The 20,996-nt window shown below is 32.4% G+C and overlaps 3 protein-coding genes across 3 annotated transcripts; 2 read left to right on the top strand and 1 right to left on the bottom strand.

The window, feature by feature from the left end:
- Nucleotides 1–2,140: 2,140 nt before the first annotated feature.
- LOC130640747 (uncharacterized) lies at nt 2,141–5,003 on the bottom strand. The gene is made up of 3 exons (XM_057447278.1): nt 4,430–5,003; nt 3,597–3,687; nt 2,141–2,699 (listed from the first exon to the last, which is right to left on the bottom strand). Exons 1-3 carry the CDS (start codon nt 4,715–4,717, stop codon nt 2,251–2,253), a joined length of 828 nt encoding a protein of 275 aa, XP_057303261.1. The 5' UTR covers nt 4,718–5,003; the 3' UTR covers nt 2,141–2,250.
- Nucleotides 5,004–5,315: 312 nt separating this feature from the next.
- Nucleotides 5,316–6,877, top strand: LOC130640748 (THAP domain-containing protein 1 A-like). The gene is made up of 2 exons (XM_057447280.1): nt 5,316–5,799; nt 5,893–6,877. The coding sequence occupies exons 1-2, from the start codon at nt 5,599–5,601 to the stop codon at nt 6,160–6,162; spliced, it is 471 nt and encodes a 156-aa protein (XP_057303263.1). The 5' UTR covers nt 5,316–5,598; the 3' UTR covers nt 6,163–6,877.
- Nucleotides 6,878–14,907: 8,030 nt separating this feature from the next.
- On the top strand, nt 14,908–19,167 carry LOC130640749 (uncharacterized). The gene is made up of 3 exons (XM_057447281.1): nt 14,908–15,092; nt 15,379–15,832; nt 16,848–19,167. Exons 1-3 carry the CDS (start codon nt 15,026–15,028, stop codon nt 18,919–18,921), a joined length of 2,595 nt encoding a protein of 864 aa, XP_057303264.1. The 5' UTR covers nt 14,908–15,025; the 3' UTR covers nt 18,922–19,167.
- Nucleotides 19,168–20,996: the final 1,829 nt, after the last annotated feature.

The following is a 20,996-nucleotide window of genomic DNA, read 5'->3' on the forward strand; positions in this document are numbered from 1 at the left end:
TTGACGTTTTACGACTTTTTTGCGCATGCTTGAAAAAAATCAACAGGCAAAATATTGAGGGCGCACAGAACATTTAGTTGGAGATTATTGAGGAGAACAGACGTGTTATGCTGTGTAGATATTATTATTTTCAAATACTTTAATAAACTATTATTTTCATAACAATACCAGATAGTTGTTGAAATTGTAGAAATCCTCGGAAGACAGGTGATGAGGTTGATTTTACAAAATTTTGAATAAAAAGCATCCTGTATTGAAAAAGAGATGGCTGACTACAATTGAATGATCAGAAGACTTGATAAAGAACGTCAAAATGTGCCATTTACTTTTTGTATCTGGTAAGTGACTTAGTTCACTGTTTTTTAAAAGTTATTTCTAAAGTAGTGTGAAGCATCATTGTTTTCTGACTCCCTCAACTATATGAACTTTTTCTCTGGAATTTCGTAAATTTTTCTTGATACTCAGGAAAAACAAAGCGCTTTCAAATGTCAGAATTATGTGACAAGGTACAAGAACCAACGATTTAAATAATACGAGGTTGCTGAAAAACATTATATTTCAAACTAACACACGAAATTAGGTGACTATACAAATAAAATGAATGAAATACATGGACTTAGAAACAGAAAAAAAACTCTTTCAGCCAGTAAATTTTGCTATAAGTCATTAAAAGAATCTCCTGAAATGTTTTATTTTTATGCTGGCTTATACGAAGGAAGATTCAATTGTGTGGTATTATGGTAAAGCACAAAATATAACCAGCAAGGAAACCAGCAAAAAGATCATGTCCTTGTGGTACTCATTAAATTGACATTATAATAGACACATTGCAAATAGATTCATAGTTCCACCTGGCTTTGAGAAAAATTTACTGAAATTTTTTTCGATGTTACCAGCTGCGTGTCAACATTTTCGACAGGCCTTATTCATCTCTTTGTAAAATCTCGCAGTACCAAACTTACTGTGAAATTTTGGAAAATAGTGTTTGTTTGTCCGATTTTATTTTTTATTTTATTTGTATATTTACTTTTTTTTCTCCGTTTTTTAAGAGAGCTCTGTTTTGTCTTCCTTGACTTTAACGTTTTATTGTTGATATTTTGATAATTTTTTAATATTTTTTTACTAATACATACGTTTTCTTCATTGTTCATAATATTTTATAATTTTTTACTAATACATGCATTTTAATTACTACAGGACGCATATCGAGAAAAGGTTTTTCACTTATTGATTGTAAATATTTTTAAATTGCTTATCCTGTATAAAACATTCGTTATATAAAATAAATATGTTAAACTTAAACCAGAGAATAACAAATCAAGGATGTGGTTATAAATTTTTTACAATTCATACCATAATTAAAGTCGACAAAAAAAATTGAAGGGAGACCAAATGTTTCCAATCTTCTTTAAAAATACGATTTTGAAAGGTTCAAGCTTGGAAGGAAATGGTATACGGAGCCGTATAACGAAGTACGTGTCTTGTGTTTGTTACCCTACGTAATTCCGCCATTCCATGGCAATTTAATTATCTTAAAAACGGGCACTAAATAAAAGGTTTCTAGTAGAGATTCATGTGACGGAATTATGTATATTATTTTGTAAGAGTTAAAGAGAGAGAAAGATGTTTTCCTCCGAGGCAAAAAAACTTCCAGCATTTTTAAAGAGTTCAAAATTTTACAAACAAAACTTTAGCAAAAAATTTAGGTCAAATATTTTCCTTCAGTTAAAGTAACGAAACAATTTTAATTTGAAGCACTCTTCCTAATTAGTAAAATATTCGATAGGTTGAAACACGCCTGACATGTTTAAGGGACATAATAATTCTTTGTTTTAAAGCCAGAGTGTTGTTTTGAAATAAAAAGTTGAAAACTTTAAAGACAGGAGAGGTTTTAAATAACATAATGTGTTGCAAGTGCAGCTACTTCATATTTTAAAAAAGCAAAAATAGGAACAATTACGTCTTAAAAATACACTCAGCGGAGATGGTGTAGTGGTAGTGTTTCGACTTGTAATCATAAGGTTTTAGGATCAGGTACGCACTCCGGCGTACTTTAAATGCAGTTTTGTCAGCCCTTTTAGTGCCATGTACTGACCGCTAGCCGACTTGTGTGGCAGGCAAGGAAATTAGAACAATGGTATACGGTTCTCTGGCGGTAATATATCATAGTTACAGTCAGAGGGGAGGAAAAGCCAACCGTTAGGATGGCATCCCCAAGGACGTTAAAACAAAATAAAATCAGCAGTTCATTTATGCATCACACAACTTCGCGTAAATATCCGCACATGATGTACCGTTGTTGTTTTCATGGTATCCGAATAAAGTTTCAGCATAATGTAATCTCAACTCTTCTCCTTTTTTAACAGTGTGATTTTTGGCGTTAAAAATCAAGTAGGGCGAGTTGGCGTTGTATCCCGGTACGGAAAAAAAACCGCTCCAAATATGATATTCCATGGATGGATAAAGTATTGTGTTTTGATTATCTGTAATTATTACACCGATATTTCCAATGACGAATTGTTGATTATGATCGCATCCCCATTTGGTCAATGGAGTATTCGCTATGCATGTTACACCACCTTTGCCAACATGCACCAATTTTATGTCAGTCATAACTGCGTTGTTTTGTATTTCAAATGTTCCGAATTCGTTGGGATGTGTTCCAAAGCAGACATTACGTTTTAACAATGTCCACTCACCTGTGAAATATCTTAATATTAAAAACTTGCTTGCTTGTTCTGGAAGATAAAACAACGACATTATAGCTCGATAAACACGCGAAAAAAAAAATAAAAATAAATTGAACCATAAATTAAATATCACAAAATTCAGAAGATGTCAATCAGGTAAGTAATAGAACGTATCTGTCATAAAATTTTATATTTTCACTAATGCATACACACCATCCGGATAAACTATTTGAAATCATCACTAACATATTGCCGCACGTAGTGTAGTGGGCTCGTCTGCGGCTCCCAGTTCTGGGGACCGTGGATCGAATCCCACTTTGCTGCCAGGCAGTATGTTAGTGATGAAGAAAGTAGTTCTTCTAAAATATAACATTTATACTTTATTGTGGCTTTTTAACTTGCATGTTACTACATGGAAAATATTTAAAATAATTTGGGAGAATGGTATCAAAAGTTGCTTATTTTTTGGCAAATCTAAGACTGATTGTTAAACTCTGTGGTTGTTTATTAACATAAGATTTTCTAAAAAACTTAAAACATTATGTCTTTTCCCGTCAATAAACACGATTATTGTCCAGCTGCCCCTTCAATGCTGACTGAGTTTGACAAATGCCGGAATGAATTTTAGTTCTCTTTTATATGCACCTTTTTTTAGGATATCAAAATAGAGTGACTACGAGTTATGGCCAATATATTGCATGTCGATGTTTTGGCCTTGTCTGACGCAGATGTTTTTCGCTCAAAATATAAGGGCTGGTAACACAGGGCTTAAAAAGTGCACTTCTTAATACTTACAAATGTTAAAAACTTAATCAAAATATCTGAAGACACAGCCGCAATCAAAAAACTAAAGCCTTCAGGGTGGAAAACGAAAATTAACTTTAATTCACTTAAAAAACTACTTACGTTTGCATTGGCACTTGTATTCTATAGATGTATTCGTAACAACAAGATCCCCAAAATGACATACAGGTTGTGCTAGATATTCGGGCATTATCTAAAATTCATGACAATATTACGTAAAAAAATAAAAAATTAAAAAAAAAGAAGCTTATGGTATTTTTTGAAATAAACAGTCTTAAGTCAAATAACTGTTAGCTTATACTTATTCTAACATTTATATTTTGAAACTTTGTTATTTTCTTCACTGTTGCCCGTGTTTAAAACTCCCCATTAAAATGTCTGAAAAATTACCGCGTTAACCCGCGTTTGGTATGACTTCCCTCATATATCATGGACGGCGGATTTTTGCGGAATGATTTTTTTTTTCAATGTCTTGGGCGTTCTTAAAGTAAATAAAATGTCTTATTTCCCCTTATATTGCAAATATTGGTATATCATTTTTTATTCTTATTCTTCTTATTAATTTTATGTTTAATGTTATTTAGTTCAAAAAAAAATTAAAGCTGATTGACAAAGATAAGAAATATAAAATCCTATATTTTGCAAGAAAATATAATCATATAAAAGTGAGTGTAAAAATTAGCAAAACACACGTTTTATGTAGAAACAATGAACTTCAGACCGAATTAAAATAAACTATTCTTCATTGCAAGCATTTGTGATCATATTTAGGCTATTGGGGACTAAATCATTTTAACCCCTCCTCATTCTAGTTTTAAGTAATAAATCGTGCTTTTAGAAATTGAAATTTTCTCAGTCTGCAAGTGGTTTTGATGAAATGTAAAGAGCAGTTATTATTAACATTGTCCAGTTTCTCCTATTTTTTTTAAACTCACCTTTTTATAGCTTTTAATTGATTTATCTTTTTTCAATTTCTGTATACTACCTGTGTTTGTTTCCACAAACCAACACTCTCCATTTCTCATCTGTTTATTCTGCAACTTAAAAATGACTCGGTCGCATTGTTCATCTCTTTCGCAATGCAACAGGCAGCTTATTTCAGTTTTCCCTTTAAAATATTTTGTTATACTTCCATCAGGTATTTCTTCATCTGGAGTATATAAAGCTGTCCCAACGAACGTTATTTGGATTGCAGCTAGCCCAAGTAAAAAGAATTTAAACATTATCTCTCTTTAAGTAAAACAGGCAGTAAATACTGGTCAATCTGATTCTGCCATTTCCAATGTACTGTCACGTCCTTAAATATGATTCTTATTTTCACAGAACTAAAATCATAAAATCTTTATTTTTATGGAGTCAAGAAGATACCATTGGAATGCAGTATAGTTATGGTTGAGAAATGCGGTTTTGAAAAAAAAACTCCAAGACTATTCTCATCTGGTTATCAAATTAATTCTCATCTTGTTCTGCACAGTTGTAAAATTTTGATTTTTTTTTTAGTTTTTTTTCTTCTTAACTTTCGATTGCGATGACTATCGAAAGAAATGTGCAAAATATTAAAAATATATTTACATATTTTTCAGGGGTGTCAGCAACACAATACTATTTACGCTTCTCCTCAGAGCTTTTCCATCTTTGGAGAAGGAGATTACTATATACTGGGAGAATAAAAAGAGAAATAGAACAACTGTAAGATAAGTTAGAAAAAATATATTGAAACATTTCTTAACATCATTCATCTTTCATCATTTATCTCGAATTTTCACAGCTTTTAAAGTCCAATTAAACAAATTTATGATCACACCTTTTAAAGGAGTGGTTCACTTAAAATTCATTAAATTTTTCTTCTTTAAATTTTGTTTTAAATGCTTAATATATTTATAAAAGTATATTTATTTTTCTTTTTAACGAAAGTTTATGCAATTAAGGCCTAATATGCATAAGTGTTTTTACAGTGGTTTTAAACTAATTAAATATTCTGACATCATTGGGGCATATGTTGAAAAAAACAGCATGTGAGGAGATAGTGTCAAAAGGTTTGAGAAAGTGAAAGTTTAAACGAAATTAAAAACAACATTAAAAAGATAGCAATTTTTTTATTAAAATGGGCTGGTGTGTTGTTGTTGGTTGTAGTAATAATACTTTTACAAAAAATAGAGAAAAAAATATCAGTTTTTTTCGTTTTCCGTCAAACATTACCTTGAAAAAGAAATGGTTAGCTAACATTAAAAGAGAAAACCCACCTAAAGAGGCGAAGATTTGTCATCAGCATTTTGAGAATTCATGTTTTACAAGAGATTTACAGGTCTGTATAACCTTGGAGGAAAGGTATAACACATATTAAATTGTTCTAACTTTTGAAATAAAACTATAATAAGTAATTCTTTGTCTTATTTAGAACGAACTTCTTAACAAACCACTCAGACGTTTGCTCAAAGATGACGCTGTTCCAACTTTATTTCCTCACAACTCAGGAAAACAACCACAAAAGCGAAGATCCGGCATTCTAAGAGAGGAGACTGCAGTCAAACGAAAACTATGTGAAGATGCAATCATTCACAATGAAGAAGTAAAACACTTGGAACTTGAGATGAATTCTAAAGGTACACAAGCTGACTTTACACCTGAAACAAATTGTGTATCTACTCAAACGAAAAAAACAAAGTAACGCAAATAAAGTGAATGTTGCAGTTCAATGTGATTATAAGCCCATTCAAGTTGCAGCTAATAATGACGAAAATGAAAATTTTTTTTGACTGAACCACTCCTTTAAAGTCCAATTAAACAAATGTATAGAGAAAAAGAAAAATATATGTTTTAAAATGTTATCAAATATAAGTGATGAGTGTTAAAAAATGAAGAAATTTACATTAACTATGTCTCCTTTTCACCTAAATAAACAATTTCTTTGCTAGCACAGCAGACTGCGTAAATACAAGAATATTGAGTCTGATAACAAAACTGATGTTGAAAAGAACACAATAAGGCAACAACGGAAAAAAAAGCGTCCTGGAGATAACATTTGATAGAATCTTTATAGTCGTAAACCAACTTAAAGGATTCGTTAAATTATCATTTAATAACACGTGTCCGTTGTGAATTGAAAGCAAGGATTTGTAAGGATTGCAAAGATTCCCTCTCAAAACAACAGTAGCAGTTAGAGCTAATAATTATGCATGGATCAATAAAAAAATATCTCCAAGGTGATACCGATACGAAATAAACCCGAATGTGAAAAGTTCATTTTTCTTTAGCCGAAAATAATTCTTTCTTATACCACATGTTAGTGGCAACACTTAGCAATTATTAGTTATTTCATTTAAATATATTTATACTCTATTTATACGGTTTCACAATAGTTAATGTTACAACTTTATTGAAAACACATGTTGTATAATAAAAATGAAACAAGAGATATTGTACTAAAATTTGTAGTGCAACCATTAGCTACAAATAAAACAATTCTTTGCAAAAAATAGGAATAGCACCAACCTCGTGCCCAGGGCATCTTGTATCTTTTCTGACCCCGGGACGGCGATACAAACATGTTCGTATCGTTCTCCCGGGGTCAAGATACAAGATGCCCTGGGGACGAAGCTGGAATAACACAATTAGATCCAACTGATTAGAGAGGGCGTTTGACAAATGGAAATTGTGAAACAAACATGACAGATCCAAATTTAGCTCAGACAATATTCTACGCTTTACTCCGTACAACTATGGAGGTATAAAAGATGGTGAAACTCTTTGAAACGAAATCCATACAGTAATAATGTTTGCAGCTGTCGAACAATGCTCTTGTAAGAGTGTAAGATACATTGTTGTGTTTCCACTTGTAAGATACAAGTGGAAACACAACAATGCTCTTGTGTTTCCACTTGTGGTCAAAATTGGGAACCTGATAAAGATGAAAATATTTTTGAATTATTCTAATTTAAGTAGTTAGAATTTTTTGCTATCTTAATCATAGCATTTTTAGCTTTGTTATAAGTATGAACTTATGCAGCCTTTACATGAAGTTTCGTTTCATTTCTTTCTCTTGTCTAGCCCTTTTAAATGTTTACATGATTTCGGGCGAAAGGAAACTTATTACTTACTTCTTGTGGCAACAGTGAAGCTAAGCATGTCCGTGTCAGAAGGGACAAAAAGTTTTAAATTCAATGTGTCCTGATTTTTTGGAAAAGAACACGCTCAATCAGCATTATAAATCCTGATATTCAATAATTACACTTGTTGCGACTTGTACGTATATTGCAACTAGGTATGTCATTTGAACCCCATATTTCTTGAGGCTACAATTGGACAAAATTATTAAGACAAAAGCTTCTGGGGCCACTCTTCTCAACTACGAAACCTTTGCGAAAGTAGCGTATATCGCGGAATTGACTCGCCGTTCTTTTTTTTTTTTGCTGGCTACTTATTAAATAGCTTAAGAAAGCGACTTTAACACGTCAGCTGCATAACTATTACGTAAGTAGCGTATATCACGAAAATAATTCAAAGGGATCTGTCATTTGACTACTTATTACTACTTCCCAAATGGAAAGAACTCTTTTTAGAACTACGTCTGTAAGCTTTATAAAATAAATGTTTGTTTTTTTTGAAAACCTTGTTATTACTTTTCTTTTGAAGAAGAACAACAAAAATTTTTTCTTATGACACAAATCGTGTTCAATACCCGTACATAATTGGTTGGCTTAATTGGTAAGATTCAGTAAAGCTAAACTACTTAAGATTGGATTAGCCGAAGTTAGCACCAGGATTACTTGCCAAAAATTTAGGATTAAAGGCACACGGGAAAGCGCCAGGTAGCAACGTATTCCGTTGAAATTGTGATGCGCACAAACATGATGTTTACAGTTATTTCCTGCTTAGAGAATATGCAAAAGCAAGTTTTGAGAAGGAAAAGCAATACACTTCACAATAGAAAACAGAAAACGCTAAAATATGATGTGTGAAGTTTTCCTTTATGTCAGAAACTTCATGTTTTTCTTTTGTAGATTTTAAAAAAACACGCAACATGATGTTTCTTACAGGGGACATAATAACATCATATTGAAAACAGTAAACATAACAACATGGTGTTTGAAATTTTTCATAGTTTTACAAACTTCTTGTGGTCTTCTCGTAGATTTGCAGAAAACATAAAATTTCCTGCAGTCTGTATATTCAAGGATAATTTTGCAATTAAAACTTAGTCACTATATCTGCCATTAAAAAATTGCTCAAGTTGGATTATATTGGATTGCAGAGGACATCAGATAATTTAAAGAACGGGCAAACCCGGGGAGTTTTCCACAGGCTAGTGACTAGTTCTCTATAATAGCCGTATTCTGCCTGCCTCTGCGCAAAATGGTACCGCAGTAGCAAACCACGGAAAACACGGACGGTTGAACGTGTGGATTTATTCACGGGCCACTGACTAGTTTTATAGAGAAAAGCCTGTACAGAAAAAACCTAATATTGTGTATATAAATATGTCAACAATAAAAATTTATGCCTAACTATGTTTTCTAACTAAGTTTCCGAAGTCACTGTTACTTAGTTAGAAGAGCAACTCGTCTCATAACTTGCCTTTCCTTTGTGTTTAATTCTTCATCGAGTTTATGTTTTATTAGTCGAACATGAACCGGCTTATCTACAGCGGTAAACATGTTATTGTTAACAATTTCTTGATTTAACCGTTTAAATGCATATCTCTCTAAACTTGAAACTTGAAGATTCTCTTGCGCAACATTTTCTCTTTCATGAGTAGTCTGTTTCAGGAAGTTTTGTTGATTTCGAAGCCAATGTTTCACTTTTTCGACATCTTTGCGACTTTCATTTTCTTCTTCTTTATTGTCTTGCTTGGTGTCGGTTTTCCTAGTTTCTTTATTCTTTACTATTTTTTCTTCGTTTTTATTTTGCTCTACGTAACAACAGCTAAACATAATAAATCTCACTAATTCTCTCATGTTTGTTCTGTAACTGCAGAATTTAATAACTTCATGTTAACCTTACATGGTTAGAGCCACACAATTTGAAAGTTGTTTTTTTAACAAAGGCTTTGCTTTTTTGTTGCTAAGTTTATCAATATTCATTATAATTAGACAAATAACATACAATAGCAGTTATTTAATGACGATGTCCCATGGGACTTATTTTCCATCTTCGTGATGCGATTTTAGTACTTTAAGTTAGCTTTTTAAGGCATTAGAATATGAAGCAATTTTTTAGACTATGACAACAAATGTAACGTGTTTGCTGCCGCAGGAAGATTCATCATATTGTTCGTATCTGTGCAACTGATACGAATTTTATAACAACAAGTTAAACATTTAACATAATTACTGAATTATAATTTAGTGTCATCAAAATGTGTTTGGTTGGATTTGTTATTGAAGGTGACGCAAGACAGAATATTACCACGAACATTTCGTTTACGGGTAGTAAATAATAATTCAGATAGCAAAGAATGTCGTTAGTAACGAGGAAACTAGATAACATTTTCAGCCAATAGAAGTAAACCAAAAATTTGCTATTACCGCTTAAAAAAAGTAAAACATGCTATATATTGATCAACTCGGCCAACCACATCCCCAGGGCATCTTGAATCTTTACTGACATTCAGGAAGTAGATACATTGCCCCGATACAAGATACAATGACGATAAAAAATAGATGTTTAAAAAAAGGTCGTATTTATTAGTTTCGCTCGTTAAATGACACACTGAGGCTAGATATATATTTTTAGTTTTGTGATTTTCAGTAGTTAACTTTATGAAAAGGCTTTTCTCCAAAGTTCTAGCTGGTTAGACGGCTTTACAATTTGTGAAAATTGTTTTTATAAGTGTTGTGCATCTGATTTAATGGGATCCTGTTTTTTATACTTCACGCATTACGAACATTTAATGTCGCCTGATCAAATTTTTTTTATGCTCAGAGTCAAAAAAGCGAGAGACAAAGAGCCCTGGGATCAAGGTTGCTAGAAAGACAAAACGATATCCTTGTTTTCTCACCACAGCTTAAATATAGCAGGGAGTATCATGAAGAACTATTTTAAAACAGCGGTTGTTTCTGAACATGATTTTGTAATATATTTTATTGCCTATATAAATAACATTACATATTTGTGACGTCCGCCGTAAACATATTAGGCCCGAAAGATTTATTACAGGACAAAATATTTGCAGAGCCCAATAGAACCATTTTTGACTCTATTCCCCAAATTAAGTTCTGCAAAATTGTAATACTTAACAAGGTGCAAAAATAAGTTCCACAAAAGTTGATCAATTGTAAAAAAAAATTCTGGAAAAAATGTTTCCCACAAAAATTTTTTTATAAAATTGCTCACAAATGGCAAGCTTGTTAGTAAAATTTATTCGGAAAAGGTAACTACATTTTGTGCAGGCGTGGTGCAAAGTGACTAATATTTTAATTAAATTCTTACCGTATTTTACCGGTAGGACGTGAGAAATGCTTTTTGTGTTTTTTTTGTTACAGATATGCTGTCAAAAATAGCTTATCGGGGCCTCCAAAAAAGGCTAAAGTCAGGAAATCAGGGGGAATTTTTTTACTCTTTTTTATCAAGCCGGTCTGAAAGCAAACCATCGCAATTTTCAATATTATTATTTCAATTTTCACTGAAGTTATATGACTTTTATTTTGAGCGAAAAGTATGGTTTTATATAGGCACTGCTAGATACTTTTAGCCTATATCCCTTTCAGAACACGCACTTGCATGTTTTTAGTGAATGTTCTCCAAGAGAAGAAGGGGCTGGTTCCAATTTCACTTCTTTTGCGACACATTGAATCCTCAAGCAAACCCTTTCTTTTTATCACTTTTCATGCAAACATACGAAAAAACAACAACACAAAACCTTACAGAATAAAAGCCTGTTTATAAAAGTTAACAACTTTCACGAAAGCAGAGGCTTATAGGCGAAAGACATGCGCATTGACTATTTCTGTTCTTATTTTTGATATGGTTGTCTTGGAAGATGCTAGATGCCAAAGTTATCCTGGCTTGGTAATTGAAGTGGCAATTAAAGTGACAATAACGTGCCTCTGTTTGCTTATTTGTATTTATAAGGAGTATTATGATCTGGAGGAGGTAATATCATCTCGACAAAATAATATCATCACAAGAAGGTAACGTTAATTTTGTGGGGGTTGTAAAAAAAAAAGCAGTTAAATAAAAAAGCGGTTGCAAGCGCGTGCTGAAAACTGTAAATGAAAGTTATAAATACTTAAAGTTTTGTCATTTTAGATGAGGGATAAAAAGAATATTCAATGAAGTTTACCATTTTCGCGTGTTTTATGAATTAATTTTGTAGAGTGACAAAGTCAGGTTTTACGATATTACTCTAACTTTATTAGCTGAAGAAACAATCCTCTTTTACTTTATTATTTATATAGTAAGCTAACGAATTTTTTCAATAAACTTCTGAGCCCGCTTTTTATTTCTTTGTACACTAAAATAAAAGTTGGCTTAGTGATGGTAATAGATAGTTTTAGCCTTCACCAAAAATTGCAGAGAACTTTAAATGTGTTTGCCGGTAAAGAAAACTCCCTTATCTTGTCTCTGCACCTTTTTGAAAACCAAGTGTTGTCAGGAATAGTTCAAACAGATGTGTCTGACCACTTCCCAATATTTTTTACTTCTAAAAATATCGCAAGTACCTTTTCAAAGCAGCAAACGACAAACTTTTATACGAGAATCTATTCTTAAACTGCTATTAATAGCTTCAAATGCTCGCTAAATCATACCGATTGGATCGAGGTATTAAATATAATGGATGTAAACCGATCATATGAGCTCTTCTTAAATATATATTCACAAGAATATGAAAAATTCTTTTTACTAATAAAAAACTTGCATTAAAACCAAATCGCTGCAATCCCCATGGATAACAAAGGGCTTGATAAAGTCGGCAAAATAAAAGCTTTACGTCAAACAATTAAAGTCTAAGTCGTGTAAAGATATTGAAAACTACAAAACTTATAAAAACTTATGTAGGAAGAATCACCACACAAACCTATTTAATAAATATAAAGGCGATCCCAAAAAAACATGGTCCGTAGTGAAAGAAGTGATAGGAAATACACAGTACGGAAAGCGCTTTTTACAAGAAGTGAATAGGAGTGAAACTGTAATAGAAAATGAAAATGAAATTGCTAATGCATTTAACGATTTCTTTGTTAACGTAGGACCTAGTCTAGCAGCAAATATTAGAAACAATAAAGACTATACGACATATCTGCCTAAATGTAAACTTAAACATAACAATTACCCGTTAGCAATAATGAATTAGATACAGCTTTTAGCAGCTTAAAACGCAATAAAGCACCTGGCTATGACAATATTTGCAGTAATGTCGTTATAGACACATTTTCAGCAATAAGACATGTAATTCATAACATTTTCAGTAAGTCAATATCACAGGGTGTATAAATTAAAAGTTGCAAAAGTGACACCAATTTTTAAATCAGGTGATACTGACATATTATCAAGCCAATTTCTATTTTGCCAACATTTTTAAAAATTCTAGAAAAAATAATGTATAACAGATTATTTTATTATTTTACTGATCACGCAATCTATATTATAATGCCCGTATACGTCTGTCTGTCTGTCACGCAAAATGGTAGCTTAGCTGCGCAATAGCGAGAAGCACGCAATGCGGTATAAAAAGGAAGGGCGAACCCGTGGATTTTCCACGGGCTAATGACTAGTATTTTACGAATAACAGTTTGGATTTAGAAACAAGCACCCTACAGATCATGCAATTATGCAACTTATTGGTGACATATAAAACTCGTTTGAGAAGGGTCAGTATACTTTAGGAATCTCCATTGACCTGTCTAAATATTTCACTGTTGATCACGACATATTACTGGGAAAATTGAAAGCGTCTGGTATCAATGGATCTGACTTTGATTGGCTTAAAAGTTACTTGTGTAATCGACAACAATATGTCAGTTTTGACGACAAAATAAAAACAAGCAAACTAGCAATCAAATGCGGAGTTCCTCAGGGTTCCATTCTTGGTCCACTTTGTTTTTAATATACGTAAACGACCTAAGCCGATTATGTTCGCGGATGATACTAATATATTTTACTCGCATAATAACATAGAAACGCCTTTTGCCACGATGAACACAGAACTAGCGAAATTAAAGGACTGGCTTGATTCAAACAAACTTTTGCTAAATATAAAAAAGACTAAATACATCCTTTTTCATCAAACACACAAAAAGAAAAAGAAAATTTACCCCCTTCCAGAACTGGCAGTAGAAATTGATAAAGTTCACTGCGTGACAGATATTAAATTTCTATGTGTTATACTTGATGAGAATGTAAACTGGAATAAACATATCATTATCATTAACTTAAGAACTTTTAAACATGCCACGAGAATAATTACCTTTCAGAACAAGTTGACACATTCAAAGCCTTTGTTTCAACGTGTGAACATTATAAACATAATTCGAATAAATATCCTTAGGACACTTTGTTTTATGAACAGGTCAAGAAGAAAAGAAACCACAGTGGTGTTCTCAAACACGTTTTTTGTGATGAAAAACAAATATGTCACTAGATCTACTGAGTTGTATTACACGCCATTTAGGAAAACAAAGTTCAGTCGACTTTCCATTTCGTATCGCGGCCCATATATCTGGAACAAGATCTCCAAAATGAAACCATCAATCTTACAGGACAAATGTTAAAACTTTTCAATCAAAAGTGAAGACCGCGGATCGAAACCCGCTCACTGCTTGGCAGTATGTTAGTGATGAATAAAGTAGTTCTTCTTCAATATAAAAGTGAAGAAGTTTATCTTGGGTTATCGACAAGCTCGTGAACTACGCATAGGGTAGATCCCGCAGGTTCTTAATGTAAGAATTTTTGTCTTCTATGAGTCTCCTGACTTGAAGGTATAATGGCATTTCTTTATATTTTTATCGTTTCTCTCTTCTATTTTTTGTTTGTCTATTTTAAATTTTAACATATTAGAACTTTTTGCAACGTTTTACCATTGTATACCTTGGAAGTTAAAAATATATTACATTACATTAACCCTGGAGACCTGTAAACCGCTATAATAAAAATTATTTTTCTTGATTACACCGTGGAGTATAATTTTTCGTTTTTGAGCATAGGGGACCTGTTTCCGCTCCGCAACCCTTTTTATATTGATTATATATATAAAAAAAGTGTCTTTAAATGTCCCTCCACGCACACAACATCGACCCTAGGGGCTTCTTTTTCTATTTCGGGTCCCGCGCCCTGTACAGAAAAGAGAATAAGAGAAGCTCGGAGAGAGACGAGGAAAATTTATCGAGGACAGGGTTGATCAGCCGGGCTGGGGGCCGGAGGTTTGAGGTTAGCTAGAAATGCAATATTGCACCATTAGCCGAAAAATAAAAACATTCGTTCAGCTGTTTTGACAAACTGATTGCACCAGGCTTAGCTCACATTTTTGTTTTAAATACGAGTCAAAATGAAATTCCAGTTAAAACAAGCTAACTCAGTTCAATACTGGAGTAAGCATGGTGTTGAAAAAGTGCAAGCACGGTGGTAACACTGGAAACACTTTAAGAAATAGTTATAAACGAGGTGCGTAAAAAAGCTTTTTTAATTTTTTAAAAAGGCAGAGAAAACTTGAAATTAAATGGTAACTTGGTAGTTAACTGGATAATTAGACAATTGAGGTTAACCCTAAAGTAAAATAAAAAAATCGCAATATTTTATGCTAAAAGATTAAGAATGCAAATATTTAGCTATAGCCAGCTAGCATCACAAAAATAATTTTTTAAACCTTAAAATTTGCAAATTTATGAGAAAACAATTTCTTTCCTCAAGGTATTATCATTTTTTATTTTTTTATATTATTGTTTTACAGGAGTTACATCTGTTGGAAAAGCTTCATCAACTTCATTTATCACAAGGAAAACGGATCATGTTTCTGGTACCTTACTAAATGATGAGAAAAGACAGAATAAATTTTGGATTGATGATGGAATATCAATTAATGCTTGGGCCACAGATAATGCTTCTCTTAATTCCAATTCTAATGTAAGATTTTCCATGAACAAAAAGGGAAGATGGCATCTACCAGCCCATCTTAAAGAAACCCTGCAGGAAGTACCAGAAGCAAAAGAAAAACTTAGTGTCAAGCGACCAAAAAAAAAAGCAAAAAAGTTGAAAGAAATGTCAAATCAATTTTCGCATGAAAAAAGTGGTGTTGTTTTATTGGAAAAGCCTGGTGATTGGATGTTTGCAAACAATTTAAGAAACAGTTGCAAATATGTTTTAGATTCCAGTTCCAACGAACATGCCAGAGAATCCAAAAAATGGTAAGCAAATTTTTAATATATATATATATATATATATATATATATATATATATACTAGTCAATAAGGCCCATAAAAAAATCCACTTAGACAGGATTACATTGGAAATTGTATATAATAGGATGATGCGCTTTTGCTGACTTCTGCAAAGTCACCCAACTGGCCCAAATTGGTCCCAGGTGGTCCCCAGTTACCCACACAGTGAGAAATCACCGTGTGGGTAACTTACGTCACCAACTTATTTCCAAGTTTTTTGGACTTAAAGTTTTAAGTGCATTGTAATGGCTTCTTTAATTTAATATTGGCGTTACATTAATGTTATTGAGGTTGCATGTTAAATTTGTCAATTAACATTTGAGACATAACTTTTTTAGCTACATCAAAGGAAAATAAACACATTATTATATAGATACTTAAAATTTTAAAATATCTTATATTCTATACAATTATTCTTTGCTTCAGTGCATAAAAAATGACTGTTTTGTGTTTTTTCATTGTGTAGCCAATTTAATATTTACACAATATCATTTTTGCACTAAAAATAAAGTCTTGTTTTATATATTTTACTTGTTTTCCTTGTTTTATTTACTATTTGACCCTTATAGCTAATGATTTGTTTCATTTTTGGTTTCAATGTTGACCTTTTTTAACAAATGCTAATAAATCTTGAGCTCGGAATTATTATACATATAAAATAATATTGATAAATTGATAATTTAGTGTATAATTGATAATTTAGTGTATATAATATAGGTTTTCTATTATGAATGGATCATTCTGAGGTTTTTTCAATGCATTATTTTTTGCAAATAGCCTATTAGTTTTATTTTATTTTCAGTTTATTGAGATAAGTTGGCCTTTAAAGTTGATCTTATAGGGACTAACAATTATTTTATTAACCACCAAAATTCAGCACTTTACCAAAAAAAAGTTTAACTTTCTGCGAAGTTCAATTTTAGCAAATAGAACTAGGAAGGTGGCAAAGCATGTAGCACAAATTATTTTGACTTTATTTAGGAGAGCTAATTTACCAACATTACGTTGTGAAGATAAAGCAGAAATTGTTTATACTATTGAATCATCTGTCAAAACAAAGACGAATACATGGTGTTACCATAATGATAAAAGAAAAACTTATTCTGAACCGAAGAATAATAAACATCACAGGGAATCGAAAAATTGTTGCAAACTAGTTGATTATGAAAAAAATGGGGAAGTATACGTCGATAGTGATATAACAGACAGTGAAGACTATTGTGAAGACGCAGTAAGATCAAATTTTAAAACTGGTGGTTACAGCTTAAATATGTTCGTTGTGGACAAGAAACATGCAAATATTCCACACAACTTAAATGCAAACATAGACCATCAGTTAGAAAGAGTCAATCCAGCATCCGGTCAATTCACAAAGAAGCACGATAAGGGAAGTTATGAAATAATCGAAGTAACCAATTGTAACAATGAATTTGTTAGTATGGATGCTGCAATTGAAATTAATAATGACAGGACTTTATCTGATAAAAAAATGAAAAGGAAATCGTCAAAGAAAAGTTTAGAGTTCTCATTAAAAATAGATAGCAGCCAAATAAAATGTGAGAATCTCAAAAGGCTTTTTGGGTGTCAGTACAGAGAAGGAGCCTCTTACCCACGATCTTTTGCAATTTTTAAAAGCACTACAGATTTAGCAGATGCTGCCATTTTGTTTACAATCGAATCTGAGTATGTGGATGGCTTTTCCACAGTCAACATTAAAACATTTAATAGCAATATTGAACAATTTCCAGTAAGTGAGAAAAATTTTGATATCTTAAATTTGGTCAACTATGCTTTTAAAGGCTTGAACTCTGTCACTATGAAACATAATCATTTGGAGAAAGAATTTTCATCATCTATGTTGCAATGTTTTAAACCAAAAATAGATCTGGTTGAATTTAACAACTTTTTTCCAGATGTTTTTGACGACTTGAATCAGCGTTTTGTTGACAATATTGAATCACAGTCTAAAACAACCTGCCCAATTTGCTTTTCTTCTGTTGTGATCATACATTTAAAGAAGTGCAATCATTATGCATGTAAGAGCTGTTTGGAAAAATACGTAAGCACCCAAATGAACTCGGGATATTTCCAACTGTTATGCCCTGAGTTTCAATGCAGTAACAAATTAGATGTGGTTACCATTTTGCAGCTTATAAGTCCCCAGGAGTTTTCCATGGTTATAAAGAAAAAAATGGAGGCTTACGTACTAAAGAATGAGTCAATGAAATTTTGTCCGAACAGTCGTTGCAAAGTTGTGGCAGTAAATCCTACTGATGTAAGCTTAAGCAATAAAGTTATTGTTGATAACCCTATCGTGAGATGCAAATGTACTAAAAATTGGTGCTTTAACTGCCAAAATGTTGATCACTGGCCGTCCTCATGTGAAGCTTTTCAAAATTATCAAGAACAAAAACAATCAGATATTGGTACGGTTTTGGATCAAAATGGAAATTTATTTCAAGTGGAAATCGTTTACAAAAAATGCCCTTTCTGTAGAAATCCCATCGTGAAAAATGGAGGTTGTAATTACATGTCGTGCATTTGTGGTAAATCATTTTGTTGGTATTGTTTGAAATCATTTGCACAGCATACAAGCTGTTCAATGGCTGATGACCAAAAGATGACTTTCACCAGCTTGGACGATAGCAATACCAGCTCTAGAGTAGTTAAATTTCAAAGGAAAGCTGTAAAGTATGCTATGCTGTCTACTGGTGTGAATGTTTGGAAAACAAAACTGAAGGTAAACAAGGAAATCCGAAAGTTAAATCACGTACCATCTTCATCGTTGCTTGGCGTAACTAATCAAGCATTTGGTTTGTTGCATGATTGCTACAAGCTGATGGAGAATTTGACCGTAGCATGCGCGATGAGTAAGTCGAAACATTTCAACCGACGTGCTATGGAGTTTGTTGAAGGATTAATGTTTTATACTGGTTTGTTGAAGGATACGCTCTACCGTACAGCCAAAATTTGCGATATCGTAAAGTACATCAAACTTGTTGAAGAATATTTAAATAAACTTCAAAATTTTGGATTAGCCAAAAAGGAAGAATAAACAGTTTTTGAACTTAATGTTAATTATTTAGACATTTTTTATAAACATTAGGTTAAATACCTATCCGTATCAATTATAATTTACAAAATTTAAGCCTCAAAATATGCCGATTTGTACGAGTTTTAATTAACAACATGTTTTTGCACGTTTTTATTTTTACGGAGTGATCTATTTTAGATGAGTTCTTTAAGTGTTATTTAGTGTGTAAATATTAGTCTTGATAAGGTATATATCGCTATATCTGAATCTTCTTCTTGTTGTATTTACATTAAGTACTAAAATTTTCGGCGGACGGACACATTTTTTTATATCGGCAGAAAAATTTTCGGACAAGATTTATGATGTCAAAAAATGTATGGGTAAGTCTTCTGAACGAATTTTAACCAAATTATAAAAGTAATGATTACGGGAAATGACACAAAAAGAAGGCTAGAAGCATTTGTAGTGTCATATATTCAATCAAGATCTTAAAAAAGGTCTTCAGGATCAAACTTTATAGATAGAGCCTCAGCAAAATTGGAAATAACGAGAACAAAAGTTTAAAAATTGCAGTTTTTATTGATTTTGTGTTTGTTTTTGTGTTTAAAAGTAAAAATCTTTAACTGAAATGGTATGCTGCAATGTTTTCAGTAGGTCTATTTAAACCATTTTTTAAACCTTTTTTTTGGTTTTCGACTTTAGTAACTCACACAAAAGTCGAGCTAATTGCGGTGAAAAATTTTATAACTAAGGATAAAAACAACATCTTACATCATGTTAAATATCAAATTGGGCATCCAATTATAACTAAAAAAGACAGAAAAGGTGTAAGTACTTACCTTGCTTTTAACTCAAGCTTTCTAGCAAAATAAACTTCACACTTTTTGAACTAGCTGGCTAGATAATATCCTTAGATGTTTTGCATAGAGACATAAGTTTATTGTACACAAAGCCAGAGGTATTAATTACCTTCTTAAAGCTAGCAACATAACATTTTTTAACAAATACGGCTCCTCGTGTTGTCTTGATTCCTTATCAAAACAAACTTTCTATTTACTGATACTTAATATATTTTACAGACCGTAGCTTATTTTACCGCCAAAAAGAATACTGAAGGAATATTTTTTTTTTTAGAAAATAAAGCTAATTGGTCATAAAAAGTAAGTATTCATGTTGTTTAGACGTCTGTGTAGTTCTAAAGTGTGTATAATTTATATTGAAGAAGAACTACTTTGTTCATCACTAACATACTGCCAAGCATTGAGCGGGATTCGATCCGCGGTCCCCAGAACTGGGAGCCGCGGATCGAATCTATATGTATACACACCATCCGGATAAACTATCTAAGTTTGTCACTAACATGTTGCCGCACGTAGTGTAGTGGGTTTGTCTGCGGCTCCCAGTTCTGGGGACCGCGGATCGAATCCCGCTCACTGCTTGACAGTATGTTAGTGATGAACAAAGTAGTTCTTCTTCAATATGACTTACACGCATTATACTCGCCCGTCATGATCAGAGTTCTGATCGGGGTGAAGCATTCTCTGTTTAGAATGCAATACGGATGTGCTATGATAAATATTCACCTATATGTGTATAATTCTTGCACCTTGACCTTTTGAGTGGTCTGTTAATTACACACCATTCTTCGAAATATGCAGGGATTAAGCTTATTGAACCGTTTCGTAGCCCCTTTAATATTCTATTTTTGGTAAAGCCAAGCAATCAAACATTTAATAAATTTTGAAAATTCGTTGTGACGTCACCTATGACCTGTCCATATAACAAAAAAAAACATTTTACAGAAATATTTTAACCAATTAAGGGCGCAGCTAAATATTCGTTGAGAAATGGCTTTCCGTTTAGTGAGAGATAAAAAAAGCAAAGTTATTCTGAAACTGTTCTTGAACATTTTAAAAATCGTAAGGCCTTGAAGGGTTAAGATTAAGTCGATTTAATTTGCTGATCCAAATATGTGTAGGGTGTTGTCCTATTGTAAAACGACTAATGAGATATTCGGTTTAAACAGCATTAATGATGTATTAACATCCTAATCGTTTATGCTTTGCAAGGCTAATTTTAGCCCCAGATGGGCACTT

This window comes from Hydractinia symbiolongicarpus, chromosome 4 (assembly GCF_029227915.1).
Source record: "Hydractinia symbiolongicarpus strain clone_291-10 chromosome 4, HSymV2.1, whole genome shotgun sequence".
NCBI classification, from domain to species: Eukaryota; Metazoa; Cnidaria; class Hydrozoa; order Anthoathecata; family Hydractiniidae; genus Hydractinia; species Hydractinia symbiolongicarpus.